The sequence below is a fragment of the Barbus barbus genome (genome assembly GCF_936440315.1).
Source record: "Barbus barbus genome assembly, chromosome: 2".
Classification (NCBI taxonomy): Eukaryota; Metazoa; Chordata; class Actinopteri; order Cypriniformes; family Cyprinidae; genus Barbus; species Barbus barbus.
This window is the reverse complement of record NC_136730.1, coordinates 18,892,723-18,907,789: the sequence shown is the minus strand read 5'-3', so window position 1 is coordinate 18,907,789 and position 15,067 is coordinate 18,892,723. Positions and strand designations below refer to the sequence as shown.

The following is a 15,067-nucleotide window of genomic DNA, read 5'->3' as shown; positions in this document are numbered from 1 at the left end:
ACTATAATTATAATCATCTATCAGTGTTGCTTAATGAGTAAAAAAAATAATATAAAAAGTGTGAGCCTTTTTTACTGCAAAATGCAACCATATACAGCAATGGTGACTGGACAAGATAAGGAAATAGACAATACAACATTCTCCTGGTGCATTTTACCCGAGAAACATCTTGCATGACTGAGTTATTTTTGTGAGGTTCAGATTTTCCCCAGTTCAAAGTAGTCCTTGGTAAGACCCAGCAGGGCCCTGTCCCATTTGCTACAGAAGTAGGCCATTCTATTCTCTGTTTCCCTTTCTACAATACCAGCAACTAAACTCCTACAATTACTGCTTAAGCAAGCTAGTCCAGTTTATTTTGTGGCTTTGATAAAACATGAGAACATCAAAAGAGTAAAAAAAAAATATATATATATCTAACAGAGCAAAATACAGCATCTAATGATAATGCCATAAAATAAGTGCAATTAAATAAATTGCAGTTAAAATTGTCTTTTGCTTGATTAAAACATTTTTTATTGAGTGTGCAATTTAATTTTGCATATTCCGAGGCTCATACATATAGATGAATTCTCTTTAAAAGAGTGTTCTTTATTAAATAAAAATATATAAATTAAAAGTTTTCTTTTTTATCTGTACATTTGTTACATTTAATAAAAATAAAAAAAACAGAATCTAAATCATCCAGAAAACCAGATCATTATCTACTAACTAGGGACTGTGTCTTCTGCCGAAAGGGAAGACAACAAATGAGTTTTCTTAATAAAATAGCATTTACATGAATATTTGCATCTAATATTATAAAGTAAAAACTGATATAAAAAGATTACAGAAATTCCACTGTAGTCGTGCCAAACAGTACCTTAGCTGTAACTATATTCACAATATAGCACGTATTCAACTACCTAATCCTTAAATGTATTATATGTTCCACATATATAATACAATAAAATTATATTCCCTCGGGCTGCTCTTAATCCTCTGGTTGTGTTCGGGTCAAATTGACCCGGAAAAGATTTTCTTTTTCCCAAAAATACTAGTTAACATTATCGCATTGGACTCAAACTTACTGACTTTGTTCACATAGGGTATAAGTACTTCTCATTAATTTTTTTAGAATTTGCGTAATTTTTTGTGGGTTTTATTTCACGTAGTCACACTTGTGGTGTTCCCGGTCAAAAATGACCGGACTCCAAACAACTGCTTATAAATCTGTCATTATGCTATATTATCACTAAATGTTGGATTCATTCTTTTTGTCAACTTGTTTTCTTTCATTTAGGACTGGTTTTGTGTTTCTATTTGCATCTGATTAATCGTAGACCTCATTTATCTGAAAGTAGGCACCAAATTTTTTGAGTGAAAAAAACTTTTTTTATGAATAATTTTCACAATATGAGATAAAAAATGATGACAATTTGCACTGTTTATTACACTAGTTTGATTTAATGTTTAATCAGGAAGTTTGCTTTTAAATTGCACAAAGTCACACTTGTCAAAAATGGCCGGCCATTGAAAGTGAATGGGGAAGAATGAAAGCAAGAGAAACTATTAGTGTTCAGGAGCATGTTGTGCTTGCAATCATAAAGGCCTTGGACCTTGGACACACATGCTTGTTTTTGTGAACAGTGGGGACATCCCATAGGCGTAATGGTTTTTATACTGTACAAACTGCATGTGCTATTGCCCTACACCTACCCTACACCTAAACTTAGCCCTCACATGAGACTGTGCATTTCTACTTTCCCCCCAAAAAACTCACTCTGTATGATATATAAGCCTTTTGAAAAGTGGGGACATGGGGCAATGTCCTGAAAAGTCACCTTCACCTTGTAATATCTATGTCATTATACAAATTTATGTCCTCATTTGTCACAAAAACGCACACACACACACACATATCTATGCATACAAACTATTGTGAGTATTACACCTATTTCACCTATTTTGTGTGTGTGTGTGTGTGTGTGTGAGAGAGAGAGAGTTATAATATTGGATTCATAAAAGCATATTGCATGCAGTTCAAGCTAGGATGAAATAGGTGTAATACTAACAATAGTTTGTATGCGTGTGTGTGTGTGTGTGTGTGTGTGTGTGCATGTTTATGTGGTTTATGAGGACACAAATTTGTATAATGACATGGGTATGACAGAGGTATTACAATATGAAGGTGGTTTATGAGGACACTGCCTATGTCCCCGTAATTCAAAAGGCTTAAAAATCTAGATTTAGAAAATCTAAAAATGCACAAAGTTTCCTGTGAGGGCTAAGTTTAGGTGTAGGGTTGGTGTAGGGCAATAGCACACACAGTTTGTTCAGTATAAAAACCATTACGCCTCTGGAGAGTCCCCATAAACCACAAAAACCAACATGTGTGTGTGTGTGTGTGTGTCTGTGTCTGTGTGTCTGTGTGTGTGTGATACCGTGAGTATACATGCATCCGCACACACACAGGCCCAAGGCCTTTATGTTTGCAAGCACAACATGCTCCTGAACACTAGTTGTTTCTCTTACTTTCATTCTTCCCCATTCACTTTCAATGGCCGGCCATTTTTGACAAGTGTGACTTTGTGCAATTTTGTACAAAATAAAAGCATTTAAAAGCAAACTTTCTGATTAAACATTAAAGCACACTAGTGTGATAAACAGTGCAAATTTTCATATTTTTTTTTATCTCATATTGCGAAACTTATTCATAAAAAAATGCTTTTTTCACGCAAAAAATGAGGTGCCTACTTTCAGATAAATGAGGCCTACGATTAATCAGATGCAAAAGGAAACACAAAACCAGTCCTAAATGAAAGAAAACAAGTTGACAAAAACATTGAATCCAATATTTGGTGATAATATAGCATAATGACAGATTTATAAGCAGTTATTTGGAGTCCGGTCATTTTTTTGACTGGGAACACCACAAGTGTGACAGGAGTCCGAACACAACCAGAGGGTTTTAATTAATAAAATTGTGTCTGTTATGGTATGCAAAGTGTCTGCACAGAAACAGCGCAGGAATGATGCTCTTGACTCGCCCTTTAATCTCTTTGCATTAGCCACAGCGCTTAAGCTCAGCTTCAGCTAGCTAACAGCAACAAACACAGCAGCCGAGACGCGAGTCTGGAGCTTTCGCCAAACCCAAACTCAATATCCAGGGCTAAAATGGCCTCTTTAGGAGAACCTGTGCGTCTGGAAAGAGGTAAGCCGCTCACTGAAACGTTTTCTGTTGAATCTCATGTTCGAAAGCTTGTGTAAATCACGCTTTTTGCTCAAAACATCCTGCTGTCACTTCATGAGGATGGATTAGTGGACGACCGCGAGCTAGCTGCCATTCACTGTATCAGATCATTAGTAATATTCAATAAATTACACAACATCTACGAAAGCGTATAAAATGTGAAGTATGAATAATTTTTCCTGTCGTTAAAGCGGCGTCTTTACGTTCAATGAAAGCAAAACACCAGGCTAGCTGTCAGGAGCAGTAATCTTTTGTGTGCACTGTTAGCATGGTCACTCCAGGACAGCGTTAATATTAGAGATCAGCGTATTTGATTATTTCTGCTGGTTTAGTACAGTCTTTCAGTGACATCCTGACAACCAGCATCTTATAATCCATCTGACTGTTTATGGGGCTTTAAATTGTTAAGAGTGAGCGCTGGCTAGTCTAATAGCGAAAGCGCCGATTTATTATAATCCGAGGTCTTTACATCTCTTTTGATATTCTTTAGTTTTTAATAGTACGTACAAATATATGATTAAAAATATTTGCAGAATGAAGAAACCTAAGTTACTTATGTGACTGAAGCTGAGAACCAAAAATTTTATTTTGTATCTCAGATTGATTAACAAACTGTATTTCTTCTTAGTTGTAGAGAAATGTGTTAATAATACTAGTAATATTGTCATCATTATAAAAGAACATCACACAAACAATTATTTGTTTTTTTGGAGAGAGAGTTTACTTTCTGAAATATTTACTTGAGCATGTAATGTTATTTATTATTCATGGATGTTCAGCCAAAGACAACATCTCCAGATTGAATGATGCAAATGATTGTCCACAGCCTTGGTCTTGCCCTCATTGTTTTGCATGCATTTCTTTTCCAGACATATCTCGTGCCATTGAGCTGCTGGACAAACTCCAGAGAACAGGGGAAGTGCCTCCCCAGAAGCTGCAGGCACTTCAGAGGGTTTTGCAGAGCGAGTTCTGCAATGCCGTACGGGAGGTAAGTGTGCCAGCATCACATTCATGCATTCAAATGAATGCAAGTCCTTATGTAATCTTGTAACTCATGAGTGTAAAAAGTGCGGACTGTTTTGTCGCGTTCACCTTTGTAGGAGTAAAATGGGTAAATATGCAAACTTTAAAGTGCGTACTTCATGTCAATGTACTTAAAAACATTTTTGGTTGTCTTTTACATCACTGTGCTTGTAATTATTAGAGATTCGACCATTCAAGGAGATTGCTCATGAAAATATAAGAACATTGTGTCTTTATTTGTGCTACAAAACAGCCTATTTTTTTTTATTTTATAAAGTACTGTGGCATTTTGCACAGTACTTTGTATAGAGTTGGGGCAGCAAGACTTGAAATCTGAAATAAAATCTGCTTTTTATTAAAAGCAGATTAGAAATCAGATTTGAATTCAGATTTCAAGTCTTGCTGCCCCAACTCTATACAAAGTACTGAGCAAAATGCCACCGTACTTTATAAAATTTAAAAAAAATAGGCTGGTTTGAAGCACAAATAAAGACACAGTTATTTTTTTTTTACGCAAAATGTATCATTTTCCATACATTTACCATAAATTCACCATAATTTATGAAAAAGGTAGGAGCAACTAAAACCACATACACAAAATACTCACATCCTCTGGGGTGATGTCATAATCAAAGTATGATTTCATTTTATAGATTTTTATAGATAAGGTGAAAGAGCAATAAAAGCTGTGAGGTTTCTATGTACAACAACACAGATACACACATGCACGACTGGATGACGAGAGGTCTGTATAAAAGGTGTTTATTGTGTCTGAACTGGTTTTGAGGAGCACACGTCTTTAGAAAGTGTCATGTTTGCTGGGAGTGACGAAAGGCTGTGAAGGAAAGGTTGTGTGAAAGCACTTATATGGAGATGGTATTGGCATGTTTTATGCAAATGACTAACCTCGGGCACACGGTTACTCATTTAGAATATTCCAAATTCATTAACATTGGAACAAGTCTAAAAGCAAGTTCAGGTCAATTAGGTAGAATTTTTATGTTACATGTTTTTTCAGTTTTATATTACAGTTTTTCAGCTTTCCCTGTGCATACAAATATAAAAGAGCACACGCAATTATTAATGAATCAGACCCACAGTCTTAAAAATGCAACGAACATGGTGCAAAATGCTGGGGCGGCAACAAGGTGTGATGAAGGTACTAAAGAAAGACGTAGACGATTAAAAAAAAAAGAGTTGTGCAGAGTTCAGACCGAAGTTACTTCATGCTCACCAACCCCCCACACCCTTTCCGCTCAAGTACTCGGCTCATTTACTCAAGTCGTTATGACTGAAGTCGCCCTCATCACTAATGCTTATGACAAAGTGCTCATTAGTGTAGTACATGGGTAGTTATGTAGAAGGACTGGATACTGGATATTGATTCTGATGTCCACAAATAGCGTCAATCCATTTGTCTGTTTCAGACTGGGTATAAAACTCAGCTGTAGTGTTCTGCTGCCCATGTAGTGAATCTAAGACTGTTGGCACTTTACTGGTCTCCTCCCTGCTGCTTGGTCATCTGTCGCGCTCACTGAAGACTCTGAAGTCTCAGCACAAGTGATGCTCACAGCAGAGATACGCTTCTTTGCCTTGCGTAAGAGCCTAGAATAAAGCAGGGGTTTCTGAAAGCTTTGCCTAAGTTTAAAGAGGTTTTGGACGGAGTTAATGAAGATCGTCATGCGATATGATTTTATCTATAAATCTAGGCAGTCATCTGAAGTGATTTGGTCTACCGTAAACCCTATTTTCAGTTTCCAGCAATCTAAGATAGAGGTGTTTCTTTTTTAAGTTAAAACACAATAATATTGTCTTGGCACGGTTTATTTATTTGTAGCGATGTGTCAATGTTGAAAACAGTTATTTTGATTTTGTTTCTGATTCATAAAAAGCTTAAAAGGATAGCATTAATTTGAAATAAGTTTTGTTATAAATAACTAATAAAAAAAACATTGTAAATTATATTAGTATTTTAGGACGCTTTAAAAATACTGTACTGTACTGTTATTTTTTTTTACCTCACTGTTGAGCGTGAGACTTGTGAAGTGAAGTGACATTCAGCCAAGTATGGTGACCCATACTCGGAATTCGTGCTCTGCATTTAACCCATCCAACGTGCACACACACAGCAGTGAACACACACACACCGTGAACACACACCCGGAGCAGTGGGCAGCCATTTATGCTGCAGCGCCCGGGGAGCAGTTGGGGGCTCGGTGCCTTGCTCAAGGGCACCTCAGACGTGGTATTGAGGGTAGAGAGAGTGCTGGACATTCACCCCCCACCTACAATCCCTGCCGGCCGGAGACTCGAACCCGCAACCTTTGGATCACGAGTCCAACTCTCTAACCATTAGGCCACGACTTCCGATGCACATTGTGAATGCATCATTAGTTTACAGAAACCTCCAGCCCTTCACTTATTTCTGTGCCTACACAGCCTTATTACACCCGGCCTCTGGATGGACAAAACTGTCTAGATTTTGCGTGTTTTGTGACTCCATGGCCACCCATGATTTCTCTGGAAATGCTTGTTTAAGCTGTTGCATGTGGTGGTGCTTGACTTAAGTGCTGTTCATTTTGTGAGGGATGCATAAAATAGTTGATTGGTAACTCAAAAGCTTTGTGTCTTAAACATTTACACTTTGCACTGAACCTCTGAATGCATGCTTGATACTCAGATAAACACGCATGACTCGGAGTTGAATGCTGAGGCAGTGTGGTGGATGTATAACAATGGCCTTAAATGGAAGATGAAACAGTGGTTTAGCATGTGCACAAGCATCAAGAGCAAGCCATGTAAAGAGATTGATTTGATATTGTATTCTCTTAATGGTGTGGCATTCCACTCACAAATTACAGCTGGTTTAAGACACACTTACTGGTTTACTGGTGGCTGTTCACTGAAGATCTGATACAGACTAATGTGGCAAATTTAAACCGCTTTTTAAGGGTGAATTACGATTCACACGTAATTTAGTTGTGACTAAACTGAGATGGATCTGGGGAAACTGCCTCAGGTTCTGGAAATCTGGCTTAAATTGTACATCTGGTTTTGTTTACTTGGCAGTTTAAAGAGTCATGAAAACTCAAAACTACTTTTTTGAGACTTTTGCAGAGGTGTTTGTGTTGCACATCATAGAAGACAATCACATCCATTAATTTTAACTGGTAAACTTTAGTACACTATAGTACTTTGATGACATGTTGGTGTCTCATCATTATTCACAGGACTGTTTGTTCTTATCCTATGAGAAGATGCTTCGCTTATTTATTCACAACAGCATGTGTGACAGACTCACATTCGGTCTGCGAGATCACGTACATTAACTGAGTGAAACATTCATGGATCAAAGCCAGGAGAGTGTTGTTTTTTTGCTTTGTTAGAGTTGGCCACAAAGGCGATTCATTCACTAAGTGAGTTACATTTGGTGCAGAGTGCAAAGGCAAATGGCTGTACATTTATTTGTTTTTAACTCAATGGAAGTGAAATGAAACTGAAGTTGTGTGTGTTGTGCATTTTTGTAGCAGTTTTTAAAACTGGTGAGAACTAACCAGTGCTGGAACAGGGGGTTTCATGACCCTTTAAGAGCCTTAAGTAGAGGTTTTAATTGTTCTGTATTATGTGTTTGTGTAATTGACACGGTGTGCTCTCATTTTCAGGTATATGAGCATGTGTATGAGACAGTGGACATCAATAGCAGCCCAGAGCTGAGGGCGAATGCAACAGCTAAGGTAAGTCCCTGTATATCTGCTAATTAAACAGACTATTTTTACTATTTACTATTTTTAGCATGAACATTGTCAGACAGTTAATCTCATTATCTGATTGGCTTGGTTGTAATGCCTTCTTTAACACCAGACCAATGTGGCCATTTACACTTTTTTTTTTATTTTGATATTTTTATTATATATCTTTAAATAATATCTATATTTACACTATGGATAAAAAGAAATTGGGGTTGCTAAGATGAGTGTTTTTGAACCTCACAAAGGCTGCATTTATGTGAACAAAATTATAGAAAAAAAGAACGATGAGAACTATTATTACAGTTTAAAATAATTTTTTTTTTTTTTACAATAACTAATTAATTTTTTCATCAATATATTTTAAAATATAATTAATTTCTGATGGCAAATCTGAATTTATTTCAGCTGCCAATACACCAGTCTTCGGGTGTCATATGATCGTCTTTCTAATATGATTTGGTATTCAAGGGGGGGGTGCTTTTTTTTTTTTTTTCTGAATAATGCAAAGTTTAAAAGAGCAGCATTTATTTTAAATATAATTTTCTGTAACATTTATTAATGTCTTTATTGACACCTTTGATCAATTTAATGTGTCCTTGCTAAAAAAAAAAAAAAAAAAAAAAAGATTTCATTAAACAAAAATTCTACTTACCCCAAAATTTGAAGAATAGTTCAGCAACATATTATGTATGTTTATATAAAATGTGTGCATACGCGCACACAGCCTTTGCACAGGTCTAATAATTAGCATTTTATGCCACTCATAATTGTTTGATTTATGACCATCCTCACTCCGTTCCCAGGCTACAGTGGCTGCATTTGCAGCCAGTGAGGGTCATTCTCACCCACGTGTGGTAGAGCTCCCTAAAACAGAGGAAGGACTGGGGTTCAACATCATGGGTGGGAAGGAACAAAACTCACCCATCTACATCTCCCGCATCATTCCTGGAGGCATCGCCGATCGGCACGGTGGCCTGAAGAGAGGAGATCAGCTGCTGTCTGTTAATGGAGTGGTATGTACATAGCTATAGTAGGGGTGGGCGATATGACAAAAATATCTTATCACAATTTTTTATAGAAATGACAATGTTGTTTTTACTATTTTGTCTGAGCAGTACAGCCAAACTAATTTCCCTATTATAAAGACAAAATATAAAAAGGAATGGTGGATATTTAGGCCAAAGTGGGCGAAGATGAACATCTTTGTCATTGTTTTATATTTGTTATTAAAAAATAAGAACAAATACACACATTACAAATGCACATAATATATAAATAAAACAAACAGTGCTTTATTTTCAGGTACAATAGGTGTATTTAGCAGGAGCATTCAATAAATTGAATGAACAAATATAACAATAAAACACTATATAGATTGATTCCTATTAAAGCAACTGTATTATTATTTTATTATTTTTAGAGAGTTATTTTTTTTCTCTTTGCGTTTTGTTCTTTTAACATTAAAGAATAAAAATTCTGTCATCTGTCTGTCGATTCTGTCGTAGTGCTTTATATTTATAGCATCATCTTCTCACTCAAAATGAAGGTTTTAAACCTGAATGAGTTTCTTTTTTCTGCTGAACATACATGCTATTTTGAAGAATGTGGAAAAGAGTTACTGGTCCACAGTGACTTCCATAGTGTATTTTTTTCCTGCTATCAAAGTCAATGTGGACCAGCAACTGTTTGGTTACCCACGTTCTTCAAAATATCTTCTTTTGTGTTCCGCACATGAAAGAAATTAATACAGGTTTTGGACAACATGTGAGTGAGTAAATAATGACAAATTAAATTTTTGGGTGGGTGAACTATCCCTTTAATGACAGTCAGCTGTATGTTTAGTACTGTCCCTTTAAGACCTGCACGCATCTAATATACAGGCATGCATCCGTTTCTCTCAGCTGTTTACTTTCATTTTAGACATAACCAACTGAGTCTATATGTAAACCTTGTGTGTTTTGGCAGTATTAGCTCAAAAGATAACTTGAGTAGTCGTTTTAGGCGAATGAAAAGCTTAACCTGCAAGGCTTTAAAACACAAATTAAGTACTTTTGTGACTGCGAATAAGTGCAGTGTTCTGTGAGTGTAACTCTACCGCTGAGTTAACACTGATGTGAATGCATGCCGCGCTGTACAGTATATTAATACGGCGACACCAGAAATGTAACTGATAGAATGTGTGCTGTAGCACGATACTACGATATTTCTTCAAAAGCAGATCGTGGAGACATTTTTATCGTCCATGATCAAAAATCGTCATATCGCACACCCCTAAGCTATATCTTTGTAGACCAGCATACTTCCCATTAAAGAAGATAATTCTGTCATTAATTGCTCGCCCTCATTCATCTTCGAAACACAAATTAAGATATTCTTGATGAAATCTGAGAGCTTTCTGACCCTGCATAGTACCACGGCGCATGCGTGTGATGCCACCGGTGCAGGAGCCGGCATTCTGACGTAGAACCTGGATATGCTTCGCATTGTTTACAAGCAGAGCAATGCACAAGAGTGCGTCGTGAACACATTGAACACTCACATGGAAGAGAAGAAATTTTGAATAAAGTCTCTCCTTTTTTTTTTTCTTTGTGCACAAAAAGTATTCTTGCAGCTTCATAAAATTACGGTTGAACACATGGACTATTTTAATGATGTCCTTACTAGGGCTGAGTTTTGACCATAGACTGTAAAAAAAAAAAAAATGGACGTAGTGTCCGTGACGTCACCTGTAGGTTTCTGAAGAGCATTTTTGAAGCTCAAAGTGTGCAAAGACTTTTAAACAGATTAATAGAATAAATTGTAATGTGAGAAGTTTGTTTACAGACACAGTCAGGTACAGTTGAGCTTCACAAAATTGAAATCTAATTGATGCATATACATGCTGAATCACATTATCTACGACCTATCGCAAAAATCAGACTTGTGTGATTTCAGTTGGACTAAAGCATTTACACGAAAATGAAAAAGTATAGCTTTTTTTCAGCTGAAATTGAACTTCTAAAGTGCATGTAAACTTTTTGTCTTTCAGAGTGTAGAAGGAGAGCACCATGAGAAAGCTGTGGAGCTGTTGAAGGCTGCTCAGGGTACAGTGAAGCTGGTGGTACGGTACACCCCTAAGGTTCTCGAAGAGATGGAGTCGCGCTTTGAGAAGTTGAGGTCTGCCAAACGCCGGCAACAGAACAACTACCCCCAGTAGGGCATCTCGCCTGAGCCCTCTGCCCCTCCCATCTCTCTCTCTCTCACTTTCTCTGTCATTGTCTTTAATTCTTCTGCCATCTGTCTTCCTCGTTCACACTCGCTCACCCCCTTTCTCCAGCCAGGGATTAGCCACATGTTTGGCACTCCTTTTTGTGAAAATTTTCTAAATCCTCACCTTTTTTAACAGTCTTTTCACACACTTCTTTCTCATAGCATGAACACTACTACATTGGCTCTGGATGTTGTCACGTACACACCACACACACATGCACTACTGGTGTATTACTAAGAATGTACTGTCATTTGGGATGTTGATTAGTTAGATATGCAAGAGGACCATTGCAATGTTCAACTCCTGAGGTCATCTGAATGAAAATGTCAAAAAAGTGCCTCAAGAGATTTACAAAAAAAAAGCCTGCAGCCCCCACTACGTCCCATGGTAGGCTGTGTTTTATGGTCCAAGCACAAAATGAGTGAACACTACCACCATGTTAAAATGCAAAATGACTGTAAGATTCATCATCTCAAAATAACAGTGTATCATTGAGTGAAGGGTTTATGATAGATGTTTGTTTTTGTTTTTTTTTGCTGTTTGCCCACAGAAAAAGGAAAAGTTCACCAGAAATGTTAAAATCTCATTTTGAGTCTCCAGAGAGATAAATGGCAGAGCGGTGACACAAGCATCCCATCAGTCCTGCTGTTTCAAACACAAAATGTCAGCTGTAAATATACTCTTATACAAAAAATGCCTGACTGACCCAAACTGATTGACTCTTCACATCTTGTTTACAGTACAAACTAACACCATTTTCCTTTCATGAATGTGTGGGAAAAAAATGCTGTGAAAATCTCATCAGCTCTATTGAGTTAAATATCAACCTGCATAAACAAGAATATTCAACTATTTAGATTAGTCTTTTAGAGCCACAAATCTTGCTACATTCGCTCCTGATTGCTCCATTTAAACAGCTTGCTTTTGATTGAATATGTATGAGTGTTTATGAATTGTTTAACCAAGCAGCAGTTCAGAGGAGATGCTTGTGGCACCGTTTGAGTGTTAGATAATAGAAATGACATTTTTGTAGCATATGCCCCTTTTAAGCACACAGAAACACAATTAAGCAGTCACTAGCTCTTATTCAGGCTTGCGTTCAATTTTTTTTGTTTGTAGAATTTAAGATTTCAGTTTAAATCCTCACAGCAGAAACACTAAATTTAAAAGCGTAGGGGGAATTTGATTGTTTTATCGTCTGTTGTTTCACAATGCTCTCTGAATGTTAATTTGGCACTTGCCTTTCAGTCAGCTGTGGGTCCGTATGTTACACCCAGTTCACGCTGATCATTACAAATATCTGCATCATGTTTCAGAATCAGTTCACTTAAATGGTTATATTAGCTTATCACGAGGTAGCAACTGAGCATAATGCTAGCAAAACAGAAATGAATGCATAAACGAATGTTAAAGAACACCAACCTTATTCACCATTCATTAAATAAGACCTGTCTAAATGAAGCTCAAGTGAAATTTTTATTAACTGGTGCTGTCATTTTCATTTTCTTTCATTTATTTTGTCCAGGTTCCTTTTTTGATCAATCATTTTTCTGGAACGTCGGTAATTAATTCACACATATCAATGTCTGGGAAATAGATGCAGATCTGGAGCTGAGATTTTATCCGGTATCCTCTAGATTCTTCAGTGGCTAAAAATGCGGTCCCGTTACTTAAGATTCACCTTTACTTGTTCATGTTACAGACAAATTTTAAGGATTTAATTGACATGCATTTTTTTTTTTTTTTTGTCAGGATTCATGTTATAAAAGTAGTTTCACACTGCACTTTCTCTTTGTACTAATTTTCACGTGTTAAAAAATGCAACGCTTGATGTATTTTTAACCTCAGATGCAGGTATTTTCAGTGTCTGACAAGCTTGGAAAAAAACAGTCTATTTTTGCTCAGTCTCTCATAAAATATTTAACGTGTCTAATTATAGAGGCCCATGACTCACCCCGAGCTGTGAGATACGTAGGTGTTTTGGGGGTGAGAGATAAAAGGGAGGTCTGATGTCTTGCATGAAGGAATCATTTGTGTTATTGACAACAACAAAAAAGAAGAATCAAGAGATCTCTTTTCTTTCTGTGGTGTATACGGTGCTCAGGTTGGTTCTTTCAACAGTATCATACATTTTAAAGCATCATGTATCACGAGCAATAATGAGACATGATCCGTTTCCTGTCATCATCATCTCAAACAGGTTACTTACTACCCATTCATACTTGGATTTGTCCACAGGGGGGCTGATTAACTATTTTTATAACCGTTTTCTTTTGATATTTTACCCCTTTTTGATAAAGTGATTTTTCTCTTGAGATTTTTTTCCAGGAATGCTTTGTATTGATTTATCTTGACGACATTCTCCCTGTGATTCAGGTAACAAGACCAAACTTGCATCCGTTCTGGGAGCTCTTTCAGTGTCTGGTCAGCTAGTTTGGACTGTTTTTTAAGAAACTGTTGTTTTATTGTATTATTTGACATTTCTGTCCTGCTGTATTGTGTTACATTAATGTGGATGTATAAAGACTGACCAAGGTGATTTTGTTTTGAGGATACACAGTTTAAATATACTGTGGGTTTAAAATATTTTGTGTGTGTGTGTTTCCTTTTTTTTCCCTTTATTGGAGAAAGCTAGATAATACGTTTTAGTTGGAAAAAAAAAACGTTTAATAACATCGCCAAACTAGCGCCTTTACCTAAACACTAGAGGGCGCTGTAGGACAAGTTACAATTGGTTGATGGTCTCGGTCACTTTTTGCATTATTTAATTGATTAAAAATTATTTAAATTATTATTTTTTTAAAAGTAAATTATTGCAATTTAGTCGTTTAAAAAAAAGATAAATCATTAAAATCGTATACAGAAAAAAACTCAGTAACTGGAAACAGGTTCAAATGTCATACATTCCTAATGTAATGGCACACGGTCACAGACCAATAAACACACTCTCGAAGGATTTGTCAGCCCAATTTAGTTTCATGTCAACGCTGTCATCGACTGTGTTCCTTCTGTCTCGGGTTGCATCTTTAAGACGGAGCCCGCACGTTACCGACACTGAAAGCCTTACTGATTAATAACATGTAGCCTAATATAAAAACAATCCCTCTTCTGACAAGGTGTAGAGAGTTTGAACTGCGTTAATGAAGAAATATCGGTCTGCTGACCGTATTAATGAATGGATCTGTCATTCAAACGCACCCTCTGCATTTCCTCAGACTGTTTTCCATTCAGTGGCTCCATTGAAAAATATTCATAAAGACTGGATTGGTTTTTCAAATTTTGGATTAAAAACTGTTAAATGCTTTGTTTCCGCAATCAAAAACATATGGCTTATCAAATTTTGGACAGTACGTTTAATGTGAGAGCAATGAAAGAAATGGCCAAATAGGACAAAGACAGCTGCTAAACTTCAAAATGGAGCAGGCCGATCCACGGTCGTTTTGACACCTCTGTCATGATGGCATGCCTGGGCCTCATTTCAAACATTTCATCCTCTCAAACCTGCCACTGGAGAAAATTCCAGAACAAAGCCATGCAGGCCTGCCATGCTTTCTGCTCACACGGATAATTCCACTGAGTTGACGCTTCCAGATGGACTTGTGTGGGCTTTGTTACATTAATACCAGCAGCCTGTTGATGCTGGGACATACTTTGGGCCACGTGAGTGCCTAAAGAATGCATTTGATAGCTGTGCCATTGCTGGTATAGACAGGAGAGTGCGTCATTGTGATGTATGGAAACTTAGAGGAGACATCTGTCTGCCACTCTCAGTGTGACTGTGGTTTCTCAGGTGATGCACGAGTGACGCATTTTAAA

General features: G+C 37.0%; 1 protein-coding gene across 1 annotated transcript; it reads left to right on the top strand.

Moving 5' to 3' along the window:
• Positions 1–3,002: 3,002 nt before the first annotated feature.
• Positions 3,003–13,831, top strand: LOC306888137 (protein lin-7 homolog C). Its single transcript, XM_079446291.1, has 5 exons — positions 3,003–3,190; positions 4,099–4,217; positions 7,915–7,986; positions 8,805–9,014; positions 11,030–13,831. The coding sequence occupies exons 1-5, from the start codon at positions 3,154–3,156 to the stop codon at positions 11,195–11,197; spliced, it is 606 nt and encodes a 201-aa protein (XP_079302417.1). The 5' UTR covers positions 3,003–3,153; the 3' UTR covers positions 11,198–13,831.
• The last annotated feature ends 1,236 nt before the right edge of the window (positions 13,832–15,067 follow it).